This window comes from Psammomys obesus, unplaced genomic scaffold, assembly GCF_907164565.1.
Source record: "Psammomys obesus unplaced genomic scaffold, mPsaObe1.curated_primary_1811, whole genome shotgun sequence".
Taxonomy (NCBI): Eukaryota; Metazoa; Chordata; class Mammalia; order Rodentia; family Muridae; genus Psammomys; species Psammomys obesus.
The window spans coordinates 3,174,112-3,194,661 of NW_026596256.1; the positions used below are offsets into that span (position 1 = coordinate 3,174,112).

The 20,550-nt window shown below is 41.8% G+C and overlaps 1 protein-coding gene across 2 annotated transcripts in view; it reads right to left on the reverse strand.

The window, feature by feature from the left end:
* Window positions 1-11,545: 11,545 nt before the first annotated feature.
* Cog6 (component of oligomeric golgi complex 6) overlaps window positions 11,546-20,550 on the reverse strand; it is an 86,612-nt gene continuing 77,607 nt past the window's right edge. The window contains exon 20 of one of the 2 annotated variants that reach the window (XM_055596803.1): window positions 11,546-12,578. In XM_055596803.1, coding sequence (XP_055452778.1) covers window positions 12,477-12,578 — 102 coding nt within the window. In that variant the 3' untranslated portion in view covers window positions 11,546-12,476. The remainder of the gene's footprint in view (window positions 12,579-20,550) is intronic. The other variant, XM_055596806.1, reaches the window with a different exon arrangement.

A 20,550-nucleotide genomic window follows, 5' to 3' on the forward strand; every position in this document is an offset into this window, starting at 1 on the left:
CATTAACTGGCACAGGTTCTATGCAAACACTTTTTCTCACTCTCGTCCATGAAACTGTTCTTCATTAGGCAAGAATCATGTACGTCTATTGACCCCCGACCCAGACACTTTCTGCAAGTGGCTCCCATTCAGAGAATATCAGTAGCAATGTGCCAAAGTGACCTTTCTCAAAATAATCAATGTTAAAGTATTAGATATTAATGAGACATTAAAGTAAATTAAGTTTCCTGAGTCCCTTACTGCCTTGCAACAAATAAAACCTGGTGATACTTAATTGCCTGAGAAAGGTTGCTGGTGGAAATCTTTATTTCTGCTTCTGCCTGCAGTGTCTCAGGTTTCTCCCACTCTTATTCAGAATTCCATCTAGAACACACATCTATCTTGTTCCTTATTACTGCTAGTCTGGTCTCCATTTCCATAATTTGTATCTGTAACATGTTTGTAAATGGAAAAAGCAGCATTATGATAAGCTGAACAAGGTTCAAGGAAGAATATCCATGTACTAATACTAATTCCTCACCCAAAAGGCTCTGAAAGGGAAGAGAATATTCTAGATCATCTAGTCATGTCTAATATGATCACAAACATTCTAATGTGAAGAAGGCAAGAGCTTCCGTGAAAAATAAAATGGTAATAAAACATTTAGGAGAGACAACAGGATGAGGCCACAAATGAAGGGAAGTAGGCAATCTTAGATAATCCCACTGATAATCATCGACACCATATGAGTCAATATACTTTCTTTCATTGGCTAAACAGCAATCTCTCGTGTGAATATAAGACAATACGTTTAACCCTTCACCTATTGAGGGATGTTTGTCTTGTTTCCACTTCTATACTCTTCTGTGTAATGATGATAAAAGCACTCATATCCATCCAGGTTTGGATGTGAACAGAGGTTTCTGTTCCTCTGGGGTGAATGAGAGAGGTTGCAATTGTTAGGTCCTATGATAACTGAATGTCTCGCTTTATAAGAAACTTCCATAATTTTCCAGAGTGACTGTACATTCCCACTAGAAATATCTGAACAATCCACCTCCACCTCTGTGCTTGGGTGCTGTCCCCACTTTAGTTTTAGATATCACATTCTATTCTGTTTTACTTTTCTTTTTCCTAATCATTGATTTTAAGTCAGTGATCCACTAAAGGGATTTTTTGAGGTAGATATGTGCTTTAGTTTAAGATCTGCTTTTTACCTACCCTGTAGATGTCCAAGTTACTCTGGAATCATTTGTTGAAGAGCAAAGGGTGCTCTTCGGGTGTAATTAAGGATCTGAGGGGGAAGAGAATATTCTAGATTGTCTCGTCAGGTCTAATATGATCACAAACGTTCTAATGCGAAGAAGGCAAGAAGGTGAGAGCTACAGTGATAAATGGAATGATGATGAAGCACTCAAGAGAGACAACAGGATGAGGCAGCGAACAAAGGGAAGTAGGCAGTCCTTCATCACCCTACATTTCTTACACACCTCAAGAGCTTCTTGATGGGACCGTACCCCATCGCACTGGTTACACTGCTCTCTTCCCGTTAATGCCAGTCTTGCTTCTTACTGCAGCGTTCTTCTCTACTGTTTGCATCTTAACATTCAGCCTTTATAATACATTTGTCTAAAGAGCTTTGCTGGTATTTTAGAAGAAATTACATTGACCTATTGATCAATTTAGGGAGTACAGGCATCCTAACTATACCAAAGTTTCCAATCTCTGAACATAGTATGTATGTCCATTTATTTCATTTTTTGTTGTTCATTTGTCAAGACAGAGTGTTGCTATGTAGCCCTGGCTAGGGTGGAACTCATTTTGTACACCAGGCTGGCTTCAAACTCACAGAGATACCTGCCTCTGCTCCTGAGTGCTGGGATTAAAGACATTCTACCATCCACAGGTGGTTAGCAAGAGGAGACAATGGATCCACCATTGTGACTAGGCTAGCTGAATGGACAAGCTCTGGGCTTGAGTGAGAGACCATGACTCAATATACAATGTGGAGAGCAATTGAAGGAGACAACCACTGTCAACTTCTGGCTTCAACAAGCACACAAGTGTATCCATATACATGCATGCCTCACACACACAAGCAAAAGAGGAAAGGGGGGGGGAGTGGGTGTTCCCGTATCTGTTTGAAAAGATGAGCATATGCACACAGCAATTTTATAAATGCTTACTGAACGAATTTTTAAGATGTGTTGTTTTAATACATTTAAAAAAAGAGTAGCATCAGTTCTGTGCTTCCGGTATTACGGCTGAGGTTAAAAACGGCTTCATGTCAGCTGGCTCCACCATGCTTGTCCTGAGCAGGGATGGGCATCCATGTCTATTCTTCTCCTCCCCAGGAGCTGAAACAGCTCTGTCTGAAACTGGGGAACCAAGCCACAGCACAGCAATGACTCCATTAAAACCATCTGCTATTATCCGTTGACCAGGAGGCGTCCTACAAAGAAAATGCCTGAGGAATAAGCCCATGTTCGTTTATTATCACACAGGGAGCCAGATGTATTCTGCTCTATTAGTTTAATTGGCACATTATTGAGAAATACAGGTTTCCAATAAACAGCGGATGAGAGTCTAAATAACTCACCCCAAAACAGCACATTGCCCCTTTCCAGTGAAGACCATAAGCAATTTGTCTGCTATTTGATTTTCAAGGACAGGGATCAGGGCTGGTATTAAGGTGAAATCTAAAGTAAGGTACATTGATTTACAGGAAATTGTTCCCTTATACAGGATTTCATCATTTACAAATGCTGTTTCAGGGACTATGTTGAAGAAAGGTTTGTTCTTTGAGTCATATATGCCACCATCTGTGTGTCTGTTTGTAAGCAGATTTTTAACAATTCAAGGATTCAAAGTTCATAAAAATTATTTTTTTTAAGTCCTCTTATGCAGCACCAAAGTCTTAGAGCTTGCGTGCAGGATAAGAGAAGAAGCGGGTAAGATGTCTGGGACATGGGGTGTAGCTCACCGGGCAGTCAGTGCTGTTTTCCTGGGAGTCGGTGCTGTACTGGGTCTCTTAAATCACCAGAGAATGGAGACACACCCCAGTCTCTCTCAGTGCGAGGACTCTGAAAGTCCCCACAACTTTCCACTTGTCCCTGGATTTACAGACAGCCCTTTCATTGCCTAGCAGATTTATTGGCAGAACTTAATATCCGTAGGTCATGGAAGATATGAGCCTGCAGTGACAGGTAACAAGATGTGTCCTGAAACTACTTTCCAGAGCTCAAGATTTGGCTTGTTGACGGAAGGGTGATGCATCCTGGGAGACAGAGCTGTGAGCACTGGCCCCTTAGACAGGCTCTGCCTTCGTGCCCACTCCGCCCACTTCTGCTCACTCTCTGCTGAGATAGGAAGGTAAATCAGGACACTTTGCCATTTCTGATTCTCTCAATCCAAGGCCGACTGCTAACAAAGCTTTCTTCTTTCCGACATAAGGAACGGGGGTGGGCCAAGCTGGGCAGTGGTGAACTGGGTTTATCTGCCTGTCTGCACAGTGTAGACCTCTGCTGGCTTCAGGATATGGAATTATCCAGGTAGAAAATGATAGGTGACAGGAAGGAAGGGTAGGGGGTTATTTTCCTTTCTGTTCTCTCTCTCTTTCTCATTTCAAATAAAATACTCAATAATCAGTGCATGTGTGTTTTCAACAACCTTGTTCCCTTCCTAGGGAATAAAGAAACCATTCTTGTGTGGCTGAAAGCCAGGCAAGGTGCTAGCCCGAAGGAAGTCTGACCAGGTCAGGAGCTTGACTCGGTTATCACTTCCCTTTGCCTTCACTACGTAATCTTGTGCTGCAACAAGAAGAACCAGAAATCCATCACAACGTCAGCCTCCAAGCTGAATGCTTACTTTTCATTCATGGTACGTTGAAAAGAGGGTTTCGGGTTGGTCAATTTCCAAATCAGCGAGCAATTGTGAGTTGCTCGGCCCTGGGGTGGAGGTGGGGGGCTGTCACAGGTGGAAGGAGGCAATCTCAGTCCTATTGCTTTGTTTAGAGAAAACAAAACCACACACTACACACACACACATATACACCATACACACACAGAGACACACAGAGACACACAGAGACACATACACACAGACACACAGACACACAGACACACACACACACAGACACACACACACACACACACACACACACACACACACACAATTACTGCCAAGGAGCCAGGGAAAGGAAGACCAGAGCTGGCTCCTCCCCAGCTCTCTGGTTGTTTCCCAGAGACCAGTATCAACTCTCAGGCCCATGGCTCCAGAACCCACTACAGCCAAGTTGGATGCTCTTCAGCCATGACTCCCTGAGTTGTACCAGGTCTTCCCTAGGAGCTCATCCTATGTACTCCAAAGCTAATTGAGATGATGTCTGCAAAAGCCACCTCACTGCCATTCTGACTTACAGGGTTCTTCATGTGTTTTGGTTTAGGTTGTTTTAGCATTTTTCAAGAAACCAAATTGGCATCTAGTCTATATACCCCACACCCTTTACCCTGATTTGTAGGTCTAGAGATGTTCTCAGATTCTCTCTCCTCCTCTCTCTCTCTCCTTCCTTCTTCCTCCCTCCCTCCCCTTTTTCTCATTTTCTTTCCTTCTTTTGGTATGGGTCACTATAGTTGTGGAGTTTGCATTTTCTCACTTCGAAGCCTCAAATGCTCAAATCATGCAGCCTGATCTTAACTCCGCCCCAAAATGTCCTCAGAGTGCTTCATGCCACTTCCCTGGCAAGTATGATTCTCGCTCTGTAAGAACAAATTCAAGAGACCAGTGAAACTGAAGCCGTATGTTCATGGTGTCTTAGTTTGGGTTCCTATTGCTGCTGTGGTGAAACACCATGACCAAAAAGCAAGCCAGAAGAAAAGCGTTTATTTGGATTATACTTCCATTTTGCTGTTCATCATTGAAGGAAGTCAGGACAGGGCAGGACCCTAGAGGTAGCAGCTGATGCAGAGGCCATAGAAGGCTGCTGCTTACTGGCTTGCTTCCCTTGGCTTGCTCAGCCTTCCTTCTTATAGAACTCAGCACCACCAGCCCAGGAGATGACACCACCCACAGTGAGCTGGGCCCTCCTCATTAATCACTAATTAAGAAAATGCCTTACCTGCAGATATTATGGAAGCATTTTCTTATCTGAGCATTCTTCCCTTCAGATAACTTCAGTTTGTGTTAAGTTGACATATAACTAGTCAGCACAGTTGTATAGAAAGGGATGCCAGCATACAAAAAAGTTAAAAATGGCTGGCATACTGATTAGGCATGTGACCGTGGTTCCTCAAATCCCTGACCATGAGAACTGCCTGCACTCTTTCTCCCATAGGCCACGACTTTCACAGTTCCCCATCCTATTGGTTTAGGATGCAAAGCCTCATCTCATGGATATCCCAGCGCTGAAGACTGTCCCCTGTTCTGATGCAGGCCCAGTCATGCAGCAGACTGTGTCTAAGTTTTCGACTTGGTGTTTATAGATGGCCACCAGGCAGGGGAGGGTGGAACTTGTGCCTTCTGCTTCGCTACAGCTCTGAAGAACTCCAAGTGCCCTCAAACTGAAAATGAAATACAACAATTTTTTTTTTTTACCCTTCTAAACTCCTTTTTAAAATCTGTTATGCAATGGACACACCCTAGGAGTCAAATTAGTTTCTGCTTCTTTCGTTTCTCAGATGGAGAAGCTGAAGGGATAGTGAGAGAGATCGTTGTAGAGCAGTGAGCTAGGGATGAGTAGCGATTCAACGTCTTGTCCTCACTTGTGGCTCTTTCTCCCCATTTTCATCCTTTCTAAGATCTTCACTGGGCATCTGTGGATAGACACACACCACACTGCTAACAACACTTAAATGTGTGTTCCTAAAGCGGACCTTCCTTTGTAGACCAGACATGCCCTCCTTTTCAACTAGAAGATACTGGTTTTCCAAAGCCCCACACAGCCACACTTTCTTCAATATGTACTAATATTTTAGAATTCCACTCGTTTAAATAAAATTGTTCTTTAATTGTTCCTGGGTGATTAGTGTGTGCTGGTATCTGCCTCCTCCCTCCCTCATCACACCTCGTCTGTATGCCATTTCTTTCTTAACCCTCCTGCCAATCAAATTCATATAATCCATTTCGGGTAATGACAGAAAATTCTAACTGTGGCGATTAGCCACAGCTCATCAACAGCTTCAGGAACCTGCTGGAATTTTCCTCAGAAATCAGTGCATTTAGATGCGGTGTGCTGATTGAGATAATGAGCTGCTGTATGAAAATTAAGAAATAATGGAACAGATATCTTTTAAAAAATGTTTTTTGTCTCTCCATTAAGAGAAAGAGAAGGAAAAGGAAGAGGAAAAAAAACCAAACTGGACTTGGCTACAGCTCAGCAGGCTGACACAGCTCCTGCCCTCTGTTCTCCAAACAGGGTGAAGCTAAGTGAACAGAGAAAGGCCACCCAGGCACTTCTTTCTTTGACTCCGCAGCTCATCTCTCATGAGAGCAGTGTCCATGCAAATTTTAGTGCCTTTTCCTTTCCATCCATCCAGTGAGCTTCAGCTGTGAGATTTTACAAGATGAAAACGAGGCTTTGCAATATAGACTGTGGATATATTGTGTATGTACATAGGTTTGTGATGGCCTGGGTTGGTGACATGGGTGTGAATTCAGAAGAAATCATTTCTGGAGTGTATCTCAAACAGTATGTTTGCAAATCCAGATGGCTGACACTCGAACACTTTACGGCATGCATGACAGCGTTCATCGAATCTCAGTGGATCCTGTGGCTTGTTTCCTCAGGTGCCTTTCATCATAATGAGCAACAGTATACGAAGATCTGCTTTCAATGGCCATTTTTATTGCATGGAGGTTACAATGCCACTCAGAAAATATAAAATGCCTGCGTGTACGCATGCATAAATCAACAGCTTGAAATGAGATACATGCACACACACACATATATATATATATATATAATCAACAGCTTGAAACTAATTAAAAATGAGGCATAAGTTGATTAAACTTGCATGAAAACATTGCTTTTTAAATGTTATTATATATTAGCAGACATGTACACACAAGTATTCCTATTGTGGATACATTTTCCTTTCTCACAGAGTTTTCTGTCATTTTGTCCTTTCTGCAATTGGTTGTCATTTTCCTAAGACAGATGCCTGGAGATGGAGGCAGCCTCACTGTGGAAGAAATTCCCAGAGCTCCTGAGTTCAAGTCCTCCCGCCTTATTCCAATATATCAATGTCTTCATCTCTTCAATGTCATGTGCTTTGATCCCATGAAGAAAGGAGCCTCTTGGAAACTGTATTCAAAAGATGATGGTAACTGCCTCTCTGTGTCATTAACCCAATCAAGATTCATAACCCTGTCTGTTCTAAAACGTCTCCACATTTCAATGTCTCTGAATCTGCGTTGTCCTATGATGGATAACAGCGTTGTACTGGCAGCACATTGTTTTTCTTAATAGTGAATTAGACAATGGCACTTCTTACAATTGATATCTAGACTTCGTAAAATATAGTTGGGATTTTATCTTGTATATGATGTCATTCAAGTTTTTTTTTTTTTAATCAGTACAGGATGGAACATGGAATGACTTGCTCTGAATAAGTAAAGAAATTCACCAAGTCCCAGAGAACTTGAAGGAGGGACTAGAGAAGTAGGAAAGAATGCCATTCCTTTGCTTAAAAGACCCCTCCCCATGACCAACTCTTGCTTTTGCATGAGGGCCCTGTGTGTTCACTGAACATCTTGGTAAAAACTTACTTGAATAAAAATTGCCGTATACTGGTTCTGCTTCACTTCCTGACCACAGGAAGGAAAGGCCCTGAGGCTCTAATCTTGAACGTTGGAAATTCTTGAACCAGAATTTTCAAGCACCCGGCACTGTTTGCAGAGTCAGTGTCTTCTCAGAGAGGGCTCACACAGCAGCCTTTGGATGCGCCACTGATTCCAACAGGTCTGGTGACACTGTGTTTGTGGAGGTCAGAGACTGGGCTGGTGTTCTGCTTCTAACCCTATTACTCTATACTCTCCTCCATCCCTCTTCCCAACGCTGGCTGGTTCCTTTCCTCCATTTTTTATCAGATACATTATCCCCACCTGAGAGAAAACACACCATGTTTGTCTCCCTCTGTGTAGCTTATTTCATTTAGCATGATTTCCAGGTCTATCCAGTTTCCTGTAAATGACATTTTGTTCTATTACAGATGAAGAAATCTCGTGTGTGTGTGTGTGTGTGTGTGTGTGTGTGTGTGTGTGTGTGTGTGTTTATCTGTTCATTTGTTGCTGGGCACACAGAATGGTGCCACATCTTGGCTATTGTCAGTAGCGCAGCACCGAACAAGGATGCTCAGTTTTCTCTTGTGCTGACTTAGAGTCCTTTGATCATTTACTAGTTCTAATTTTAGATTTTGAGAAACCCTCAGTGATTTTCCCAGTGACTGCTATGTTTACATACTCAACAGTATGTAAGAAATCTTTTTCACCAGCATTTGCTGTCTCTTGTTTTCTTGATAACAACCGTCCAGACTGAGGTAAAAAGACTCTCAGTCTGGTTTTTTGTTTGTTTGTTTGTTTTTTGTTTTTTGTTTTTTCATTTGTATTGCCATGATGGTTGATCTTCGTTGCCAATTTGACGGGATTCATAATCCCATAGGAGACACACTTTCTGCCCAAGGTGATTATGGAGAAGGTTATCAGATGGGGAAGACTCAAAATGAACGTGGATGGCAGCATCCATAAAGTCGAGGCACTTGCGGGAGAGACAGAACGGGGAAAGGCCCGAGTGAACACCAAGGTGTTTATTGTATCTAAGTTGTTTGTTCTTTTAGTTAGAATTTAATTTAGTTTATTATTTATTTTAATTATAGTTTCTGGTATAGATTTTGGCATCTTTTAGGTGAAAGATCATGCAAAAGGCAAATAGAAACAATCTGATTGCTTCCTTTCTGAGCTGAATCTGTTTATTTTCTCTTACTTTTTTGCTCTAGCTAAGACTTCAAGCCCTATACTGAATAAGAGCAGAGAGAGGGGCACCTCCTGACTCATTTCAGGTTTTAAAGGCTATGCTTTTAGTCCCCACCCCTGTCCCATAAAGTATAATGTTGGCTATATAAAGTATACACTATATAATATATAATAATATATAATATATACTGAGTTGAAGTATGTTATTTATATTTTAGTTTCTTCAAGAGATGTTAAACTTCCTAGATGTTTCTTCTTCATCTACTAATATGATCATATAATTTCTGTTCTTAATTCTTCTTATATGCTGTGTTCCATTCACTGATTTGCGCATGTTGAACCATCTTTTTGTCCCTGAGATGAAATTCAACCTGGTTGTATCTAACCTTCTTAATGTGCATTTGAATTCAGTTTGTTTTATTGGGCATTTTTTGTCAATGTTCCTCAGGGAAACTGGTCTGTAGCTTTCTTCGCTGGTTGTTCCTGTTGTGGTTTTGGTATCATGGTAACTGATGCCAGCTCCATAAAGTGAATTTGGTAGTGTTCCTTCCTTTATATTGCATGGAACAGCACTGGTGATAGTGCTTCCTTAAAGGTCTGGTGGAATAAAGCAGCTAGTACAATAGTCCCAGACTTCCTTTGCGAGACTCTGTCAAAATAAAATAGAAGGCAAGGATGTCTTCATGCTTTCTAAGAGGACACACAAGGTTGTCCTATTACCTCCTCACACACACTGTTGTGTGCATGCACTCAAGCACACACACACACACACACACACACACACACACACACACACGAAATATGAAAAAAAAAAAAAACCTAAAGCATATTGCTCATTTTCCTAGTTGTTTTTTTTTTTTTGTTTTGTTTTGTTTCTGTAATTTCTTCCCTCCCCTTGTGAATTGCTGACCTTCATCTTCTCTTTGGAATAGAGTCTATCTTTGTTAGCCTGACTTCCTCACTTGGAGAAGTGGAGGAGGCAGCCTGTAATCTGCCATCTCCTATCCTCTCTCACTTTACGTTTTAAAGCAGCGGACAAGCTGGGTGTGGTGGTGCATGTCTAATCCCAACACTCAGGAGGCAGAGAGGCAGAGGCACATGGATCTCAGAATTCCAGGCTAGACTGGTCTACACAGGGAGTTCCAGGACAGCCAGGGCTACACAGAGAAACCCTGTCTCAAAAAACCAAGCCAAACCTACCAACCAACCAATCAACCAACCAAACAACAACAAAGGAGCAGACAACAGAACTGAGCAAGTGAGGGAGAAAATTGTGTCCTATTGAGTATGCACATCAAACAGCATTATATTTCAATGTTTTCCCAGCAGCAGTTTTTCTACCAGTAGGCAACAGACACTGACTACAGACACTTGTTTGCCATGCTGAGAGGGAACTACTAACATCAACTACATAGGAGCCAGAAATGCTAAACATCCTAAAATATGCAGGAAAAAAGTATCTGTTCCCAAGTGTCAATGGTACTGAAGCTGAGAAACCCTGTTCTCTTTTATTCATAGGAGAGAGAGAGACAAAGACAGAGAAGATAGAGACAGAAAGAAAGAGTGAGAGAATGAGCGATGGGGGCAACTGACTAATCTCTCTAGGAATCACTCTCACAATCTCTAAAATGGGTCACTTCAACTTTGGGAAAGTCACCTGCATGACGCCTCACCTCGTGTAGGCAGACATGAAGCGTGTTGCCCTCTGTTGTTTTCTTCACTTTCTCTGCAGTTTTACGCCTGTAACTCCTGCAGGCTCAGTTGCCTCCAGTAATTGGACCATCTCTGCCCCCTGCCTATGGTTTAATCAGCTGGAATCTTGACTTTGACGAGCAGAAATCAGGAGTCTTGAAACTCTGGGAAGCAAAATGCTGTACAGATGCTTAAAAATAGCCCGCCTCAAAGTATGTCAAGAGGAAGACTCCCTAATCAGAAGCATCAGGGGATATTCTAAAAGTGTTCAAGCAGAACCCAGGAATCTAACTGAATGTCTTCTCTCAGTTTATGCTTACATGAGAATCAGCTTGAAGCATTCGAGGTTAGACTATTAATTTGTAGGGCCCTTCAATAAGAACCCCATCTTTCCTGTCTCTCCTGCCCCATTTTCACCTTTGGCCATCACCCGCAGGTGTTTTGGTTCTTATGCCAATTTATTTTATCCTACTTGTGCTTCGGGTTTTGTTCTTCAATCTGATATAGAAAAATCATTTTGGCGGACATTCCTTTTGTGGATATTTGCATTTTTGAACAATATCTGAATGGTACCATGAATTTAAACCATTTAAAATTATGAGCTGTGCAGGGAGCAATCAAAATGACTATGTACAGATAAAAATTTCTATGCTATGCATGAAAGCACAGCACTGTGCTCTAATACAGGAAAGAAATCAATCACAAAATGCTGGGCGCGGTAGCGCACACCTGTAATCCCAGCACATGGAGAGGCAGAGGCAGGTGGATCTCTGTGAGTTTGAGGCCAGCCTGTTCTACAAAGTGAATCCAGGACAACCAAGGCTACACAGAGAAACCCTGTCTCAAAAAAAAAAAGATGCAAAAAACCATGAACATTTGTCTTAAACATAAAGAGCTATTTCATAATTGCATCAGTGTATTGGAGCTGTTTGTATTATTATAGTTTGAGAATCTATGCTTGTCCATAAATGCACTTATATGGAGATGATTCCATACACATACACACATATGTATGTTCTTTATAATACAATTTTCTAGTTATTGGCCAATGTTTACATGCTGGTTGTCACCAGTTAAAAATGTGAATTAGTTGACCTTATAAAAATGAGTTACCGTGTAAGTATGGTAGGGACTTCAGAAGTTGGTGATCTTCTACTCCAGGCTTGCTCTCACCTCCTACCGAAGCAGGACAAGTCCCTTTCCAGGGAATGTCGTGTATTTCCACCCTGAAGTATTATTCTTTAAAGAAGATATTTTTTGCCGAGCTGTGGTAGTGCTCGCCTTTAATTCCCAGCACTCCGGAGGCAGAGGCAGGAGGATCTCTGAATTTGAGGCTAGCCTGGTCTACAAAGCGAGTACCAGGATAGCCAGGGCTACACAGAGAAACCCTGTTTTGAGAAACAAAACAAAACAAAAACAAAAAACAAAAAGAATACATTTTATGTCACTCAAAAACAAAAGTAAGGTAATATAAGCAACCACATCCGAAATTACTAAAAAATCTTCCACAGTTGGTATCAATAATAAGTGAGTAGATTTTGCTCAGAAGAAAAAGATCAGATGAAAAGAAACAGCTGTGAGAAGGGAATGCTGCCCATTAGTATGTGATATTAAAGAAAAAGACAACATAAAACGACGTTAATTTCTACCATAGCGCTTGAACTGCTTGTTTTGTGCTTCTGCTTTCTTTTTACTTAGGGAGGAAGTAGAGTAAGTTATTTCCTGAACTTAATACCCTCACAGGTAAAAGAGGACAAGCAACCAGAGGTAACACTTGACATCGCAGCTGCTTGAAGGAAGTCTTCCGGGTCTGGAAATGGCATGTTGCAAGGATGGCATCACCGATCCAGAAGATGGCTACCCAGCCTCATCACGTACCTTGTGGTGAGCTCCTGAGAATGTGTGCTCTTCTGTCCTCTCCCAAGCCAACCAATCACCATCTGGAGATGAAGAAAGCGACCACCAGATGAGCCCTTGATTATTGCAGGGTGGTACCCACGGCTATGAACTGAGAAGAACGGCTGTGTGTCATTATCACGTCTATGTCAAATAAAATGATGAGGCCAGCAATTAGGAATCGCTTCAGTACACAAACAGTAGGTGGCTTTCACTGATTTCTTCTCTAATGTCAGCAACAAGCCCGAGCTCTTCATATTGTTATTACTTAAGGCTCACAGCCAATCTATGAAAAACATAAAGTGTTATGACTATTGTGACTCCAGTATAATGAATGCAGATGGAGAGTGAACCTAGGGCCCAGTCCTCTTGCCTACAAAAGCTCCCCTGTCCTACACAGCCTCCTTCCTGTTTGCTCCAAGCCTGTTTCAAAAGCACCTATACTCCAAATACCATTAGCACAGCTGGTAGATAGGGCAGGTTGAAGCTTGAGGGGGGTTGCAGGCAGTGCACCTGCCCTGCCAGAACCTAAGATCTCTGCAGGGATCCTGTGCGGGGGAGAGGAGAAGGCAAAGGGCCTTATGTTAGCCAGAGGGGAGCCTGCTTCCCAGGAAGAGCTTCCCAGGAAGCTCGACCACCTTGCAGGACAGACTGGATCTAAGCAAAGATGGGTGGGGTGGATTACACCTGGATCAGGAAGGCTTCGTGATGGCAGGCATAATTCTGAGCTTCTTGTCAGTAACTCAAACACAGGCTTGAAGATCACTGGCTCCCTTTGTTTCTCTTCTGAACATGGCCACGTGCATGTCAGGAAGAGTGCATGTTAGATCCTCATTCTCTGATTTTCGAGATTATTTGTCTTTTTAGTGGGCACAAGCGGATGAGTGTTTAAGCCTTGCCTGGAGCCCAGACTTTTACCTAAAAATCTCCGGCAACAGAAACAATTATCCTGGGATGCAGATGGGAGCAGCTACAAAGAGGTGACTATGAGCCTAGTATGCTGAGGCGTCTTCAAGGACAGAAGGCAGAAGAGGCTGAAGCTGACAGCCAGGGCACAGTACAAGCTCCCAAGAGAAGTGCTGCACCACGCCTGTCTGTTAGCACTCGAGGAAGAGCACGTTGCTCCCCTGCTCCTCCCTCTGCCTTATCAAGGTGGCCTTTCTGTCCGTGTCAAAGTGTAAGTAAGGTGTTTTGAATTTCAAACTGACCCATTGGTCTAATAGCTCATCACTGAAAAGGTTTACAGAGTCAGGGCAGCGACTGCCCAGTTTTGAGGAGTTATCTGTAGATTTCCTTTATTAATGTTCTGGACACCATCTTTACATGACAGCCATATATCTGTGTTGTTTTGATCACAAAGCGTGATTTTAAGTGGTAGACTTGTCTTTAGTTTCTCCAGAAGGATATTATAGACATGAGCAGCAGCAGCAGCAGACCTGAGCACCGTGCTCCTTCCTGCTCCTGGGTAATTTGTTGTACCGTTTGTGATGAGCCAGCCTTGTGAATTGTCTCCCATTTGCTGCAGAAGCTGCACTGAGTCATTTGCTACCTTGGTGAGGAATTTTTCCCCCTGTTTTTATATTTATGACTCTGTCCCCCTGGGAAACATCAAGGTCAATTTCTGCCATTAGTTTGAAAATGCAGAAGATTTAACTGCACATGACGTTGATCATGCACACAGCCAAATATAGATCTGGGTCTTAAGTACTCATTTTAAAACTGAAATCGCTGACATGGGAACATGAAGCCGTGCAAAGTCAACAAGAGAAAATGAAAGGAAAGAAAGAAGTGAAATGAAATATGAACGGGGTCTTTTTAATTCCCAGTGTTCCTTCTGTGAGATCCATGACCTGACCCATGGCCGTTTTAGGTTAGTTAGAAGAGTCTACAATGAAAATAGAAAGTCGATATATAGTAGCTAACAATTGCCATTTCAATTTCAAGATCATGGCTCACTGGTTCCCAACCTTCTTGATGCTGAGACCCTTTATTACAGTGCCTCATGTTGTGGTGAGCCCCAACCTTAAAATTATTTCATTGCTACTTCTTAACTGTAATTTTGCTACTGGTATAAATCATAATGTAAATATGTTTGGAGACAGAGGCTTGCCAAAGGAGTTGTGACCCACAGGTTAAGAACCATCATCTTAGTTGGTTTGCTTTTCTGAGGATGTTTGTTTTGTTTGTTTTGTTTTATTTTATTTTGTTTTGTTTTGTTTTGTTTTCAAGATAGGGTTGCAGAGCATAGCTCTGTCTGTGATGCCCAGAACTGGCTCTATACTCTTCATTCTCCTAAAGTAACTGGAATCACAGATGTGGGCTATCATTTATTTCTGTTTTAAAGGAAAGTAAATAGCAAATCTAACTTCAAGAGACGGCATTAGACCATTGACAACTTATTGTTCCCTGAACACAAGAAGGAAAAGACGGGAGGTAAACAGAAAGTATCAGTGCGCAGTAGTCATCAGCTACTCTGCTACTGTGATGGAAACATACGGAGAAGACAATCTTCAAGTTAGAAATCGTCATCAGTAAAAACTAAAAGATAAAAGCCGCCTGTGATGCCAGTGTATACAAGCAAGCATGATGAGAGAACTGAGGTGCTAAGTTGGAAGCCAGAAGGAAAAGGAGAGCTTTGGGTGGTCACAGGAGAACCATGCCATAGCAAGAAAGGCCGGATAGACACTCCAAACATTCCAGGTTCTCAAGATTTAATGCCCAGGCATCCTTTTCTTAGAGAACGCTATCCGCAAAAACAAGGGAATAAATCAAGAGCTAGATTAAGGAAGCAGGAGCTCCAACAATAGCTCTGGGAGGGGAAATCCCTGGAGATTAACCAATCCTGATCAAAGGAAAGGGGGGGGGCATGGGTGGGAGGGCACCAGAAAAAAGGGGCACTGATGAGCCACCCAAACAAATACAAATAATTTTGAGATGTAAATGTTATATTCTTGTCCTTTTCTGTCACTCTTCTACACATTTTCCTGATGTGTGTGTGTGTTGTTGTTGTTAGATTCATTTTATGTGTGTGTTTTGCCCGTAAGTACACCTTGTGCCTGTGGAGGCCAAACAAAGGCGTGGGATCCCCTGGGACAGGAGTTATGGATGATTGTGAGCCTCATTCTTACACATACAATAAATAATTTTAAATTTGTTTATTGTCTACCATCTATCATCTATCTGTCTATCTATCTATCTATCTATCTATCTATCTATCATCAATCTTCTATCCATCACCAATTTATGTTCTATCTGTAGGTTAGTTGGTGTCATGAGGGTAGGGTGCCAAAGTCTGAACTAATGTCCTTACAAGAAAACAGAGCTCTTGTTCTGTTTTCATTTCCTCCTGACTGGCCCTCATGTGCTCTTCAGGATAAGCTCCCTACCTCCAGGGAGCAACCCCTGTTAGACACAAGATTTGCTAACATGTTTAACTGAGCCTTCAAACCTCCAACTCTGTGAGAAGATAAGGTTCTGGTGGTAAAGCCACCACAGGCATAGTATGGAATGCCAGAGCAGCCGGAGTTGCCTGAGACAGAATTTACTGAGCAGTTTCTATGTGCCCACCACTGGTGTAAATGCTGAGGGTGCAAGAAAAATTAAAGGTATAGTGTTTGCTTTGGGGAATCACAGTCTAGCTTGGACAACTGATACATAACCAAACATTTCAGTACAAACTGATCAGTGCTCCAATAGACCAAAACCTGGAGAACCAGCCCTTTTCAGATGATAGCAGACCAAGAAATATATAGCCATCCTGATAAAAGGCATTGTCTCAAAAACCAAATAAACTAAGTGAAAGGAAATTAATCAATTAACTAATTATTAATTACAGAAAATAAACATCAGCAAAACCTAGAGTGTCAGTGTCTCTGGAAGTTAATATTGTGTCCAAAGCTTGTTTATGCAGGTGATTGGAAATCGCTGGGTGAAAGAAGCCAGATAAAAGCCACAGAAGCCATGCAGAAGGAAGTACAGACGTGTGTCCTGGGTCTCATGACTCACATTAGCAACCTGGAAGTAATGCTAATTTGCTGTGTGGTCTGAAAAGGTACAGTACACCTACCTTCACTTCCCTTCAGTTTCTGTAGCTCTAAGTTGGGGTAATAACGGTACATATTAATGGAGTTACACGAGGACTATGCGAGGTCAGTTTTGGAACATACATGTTAAGTCTTCATCAGCTACTCCATTAATATTGACCTTAAACACTGTAGGAAAAATGTGAATTAAGCAAGCCTTGTGGGGTGGAATGTAGGGTGGAGACATTGGATATGGGCCTTGAAGGAAGATAAAATGAATGTGAAGGCAATTGCAACTCTAAGTGTCAGCCCTAGCACAAATTGCCTCAACAGTCTTCAGGGTAGATTAAAAGGGTGTCTTTTGATTTTGTATTTATTTCCTTGATACTTGATGGGGAAAAAAATACCTAAACCAGTAGATTTGGCCAGGGAAGTGGGTGGGAGGGTGGGTGAGGTTCTCGTATGCCGTTGTTGAGTTCTGAAATGGTTTCTTGAGTCCTTACACTAGAGGGGTTCATGTCTTAAGAAAAGATCTCAGCTCTCTTGAAATCATGACAAACCAGCCTAGCTATGCTGTACAACAGCTCCATTTACTCTTAGTATATAAGCATTGGCTTAGCAATAATAGAGAACGTATGAGCCAGAGGGCTTCATTCATAAGTAAACTATTTGGGTAAGAAGAAATGCCACTACAAAGTCAATTTGTCTACAAAGTCAAATTAGAAGAAAAAAAAAAAAGGCATGCATTTAAAGGGCAACACCAGCATCAAGAGTAATTTGGATATCTGAAAATAACTTGGCCAGTTGGCTGTGTGGAAAATTCAAGAGGTCTTCCAAATTGGTTAGCCACAATTACCAAGTTATGCAAGTGATGGGTAAATGAGTAATGTCCAAAATATGTATCAAAATAGCAGAATCTAGTAAAACTAGTACAATACAGAAACTAACATCAGTCAGACCCAGTGTCAGCTGTCAGATGTGGTTCAACTGTTCTTAGACAGACTCACTGATGACCAAACTGGGGTGAGATTTGCCTCTCTTCTCTTCTCTTCTCTTCTCTTCTCTTCTCTTCTCTTCTCTTCTCTTCTCTTCTCTTCTCTTCTCTTCTCTTCTCTTCTCTTCTCTTCTCTTCTCTTCTTTCCTCCCCTCCCCTCCCCTCCCCTCTCCTCTTCTCTTCTCTCCTCTTCTCTTCTCCTCTCCTCTCCTCTCTTCTCCTCTTCTCTTCTCTTTTTCTCTTCTTCTCTTCTCTCCTTTGCTCACCTCCCCTTCCCCTCCAGTACCCTCCCCTTTTGTCTTTTCTTTTCCTCTCCTTTCCTCCCCTCCCATCCCCTCTGCTCCTCTTATCTCCTAGCTCTTTCTTTATTTTTTTAACCACTCTCCTTAAAATGGACTCTTCCAAATCTTTAATTTAAAACTTTGACCTTTCTTTATGATTAAAAACTACAGCAACAAACAAACAAACAAACAAACAAAATCTCCATTTTTAATTGCAAATATATTTAAGAAAAGATTTTTAAAACAACTATGTAGAATGTTGCTAGTATTGTATTATAGGAAAAATGGCAGAGTGGGATACCAGAGGAAAGGGACAGTTGTATAAGACCCATCTGTGGCAAAACTAAAAGGACAGTGTATAATTTTACAGAGCAGCTGGAAAAAAAAAATAAAAGTAAAAATCAAGCTTCCAAGAGAGGGTGGTTATAAATCTAAAATAAATATCAAACAGTCTTCCTCAGTACACACAAACCTGAATATTGAAAAGTTCCTAGACTGAAACATGGCATTGATCTCTCTTTCACACAACTCTCTTACAAGGTGCTGTTCCCTCCACACCCCCACACGAGATCAACTCCTTTAAAGATACCACCAAGGAGGTAGAGAATTGTAATGTAAATTTGAAGAGATAGGCAAACGAATGAACATTTTAGCTTAACCCATCTCTGTGAATTTTAAATCTTCAAGTCAAACACTTCTCTGCATTAGGAGCGTTAAGGAGAAACAAAAGGGCTAAGAGAAGTTGTGGTAGAGCAATAGGAGAGAAAATATGTAGCAACTTCAACTTGAGAGGACTTTGCCACTGTTTCTTTAGCCCCTCTTCTTACTGAGAAGAAGAGATGAAAATTGGCCAGGCAGCTTTAGGGTAAAGACCCCAAAGGCAATAGTTTTTTCTGTTAACCGAAATCAAGAAAAGTCCTTGGACCTGTGTTGGTAGCTTCGTACTTGCTGGAGGCCGGAGATGCCAGGAAGAGGGTTCGGCTTTTCCTTGTCTTTCTTTCTTAACTGGGCATCTCATTCCTGGAAGCCATCCTGAAGACCTGAACACCTGGAGTGGAAACTGGACAGACCAGCTCATCAAAGTCTCCATTCCATCAGGTAATGCCTTGCTAACACCAAGACAGTGGCCCTTTCGTGGTACCCACTCCCAGAGACCCCTCTTATATACTGTAGCTCTGCCTTTCTTCTTTCTTTTAAGATCCTTATGATAAGATACTTTTTTCTGAAACTCACCCACAGTGGCCCGTGAATTCCATTCTTCAAATTTGTGAGACAAGAACCCAAAAGATGCTTGCTCAGAGTGGTTTTGGTTTAGTCTGGTTTCTGGGACCTTAGAAACCAGAAACCAGAAACCCACTACACCCCAAGTTAAGCTCACCAGGAGCCAGGAAAGACTGTCATTCTCAAAAACACCCCAGTGTCCTCTCATCATTTCAATTCATAAGATGCAACTGCAGTATGATATTTCCCAAGTCTCTTTGATTCTGTTTACTTCTTTAAAGTATTTCATCTTTGTCCCTCTAAACTACACCACTTTCAAATGGCTTGCTTTTGCTATTTATTTCCTGGTATCTTTGAACATTTGATAGTGTACATGTCATTACCTGTTCATAATTACACATTTTAAAATCAGTGACCACAAATATGGACACTTTAATTGTCCTCTGTATGAGAGTATCTTCACTGACTGAAATAACTAACTTTGTAAGGACAGAGGGAATAAGGAAGTGTAAGAGAAAAGAAAAGAATGACAGAGAAAAAATTGTTCAGTAAATGGAACTTTAGAAAAAAATTTTAGATCACCTTCCATCCTTTAATTATTTACAGTCAAATCTTCAGAAAGCAACACACAAAAACATCAGTGATAACAGGAGCTAATGTATAATTCTGACAGACACCATTTCAGTGGTGTGTGTACATTTATCTACTTAACCTTCACAGCATCCCCACTCTCTCTGTCTCTCTTGTCTCTGTCTCTCTGTCTCTCTGTCTCTCTCTCTCTCTCTCTCTCTCTCTGTGTGTGTGTGTGTGTGTGTGTGTGTGTGTGTGTGTGATTATCCGAAGGGCTAATCTGAATTCCCCTTTGGCTTATACTTCACAGCATTTCTATCAAATGAAGACTTGTGGATAAGGCAAATGACAGAGCCATCTGGCCACACTCTATATAAGCCAGGCTTCTGACCAGAGTTTTCCAAGACATCATCATCATCATCATCATCATCATCATCATCATCATCATCACCCCCGATCTCTGGAATGGCTCCAGAAGCACAAGATCTGCACAGGTCACAAGATGATGATGATGACAACGACAAGTACGATGACAACAATGGCAGAGGAGGCAGCAGCCATGAGGTGGCCCAAACATTAACATTCAAAGCTAAATGTTCCTGATGGTGAGATTCCCGCTCTGAATGGTTCACATTCCTGAGAATTCGAAGTGAGAGCTGACACACAGATTTACTCAGGAACATCTTAAGGGAAAAAATAGGGGCTAAAGGGGCAAAAAAATTTCCGGTGCTTGTTGTTTTTAGAATAGTGGTTGTGACAGGAGGAAATGCTGGATGGAGCACTTTAAGAAGAGTCCACAGCAATGTGCCTTCTCTCCACAGCTCCCTCCTACATACCAGAACTTACACAGGAAGTTTAGCTACTGACTGCCAATCCCATCTTTCAAATGAATGCATGCACATGTGTGATTAACCTTAAATAAATATAT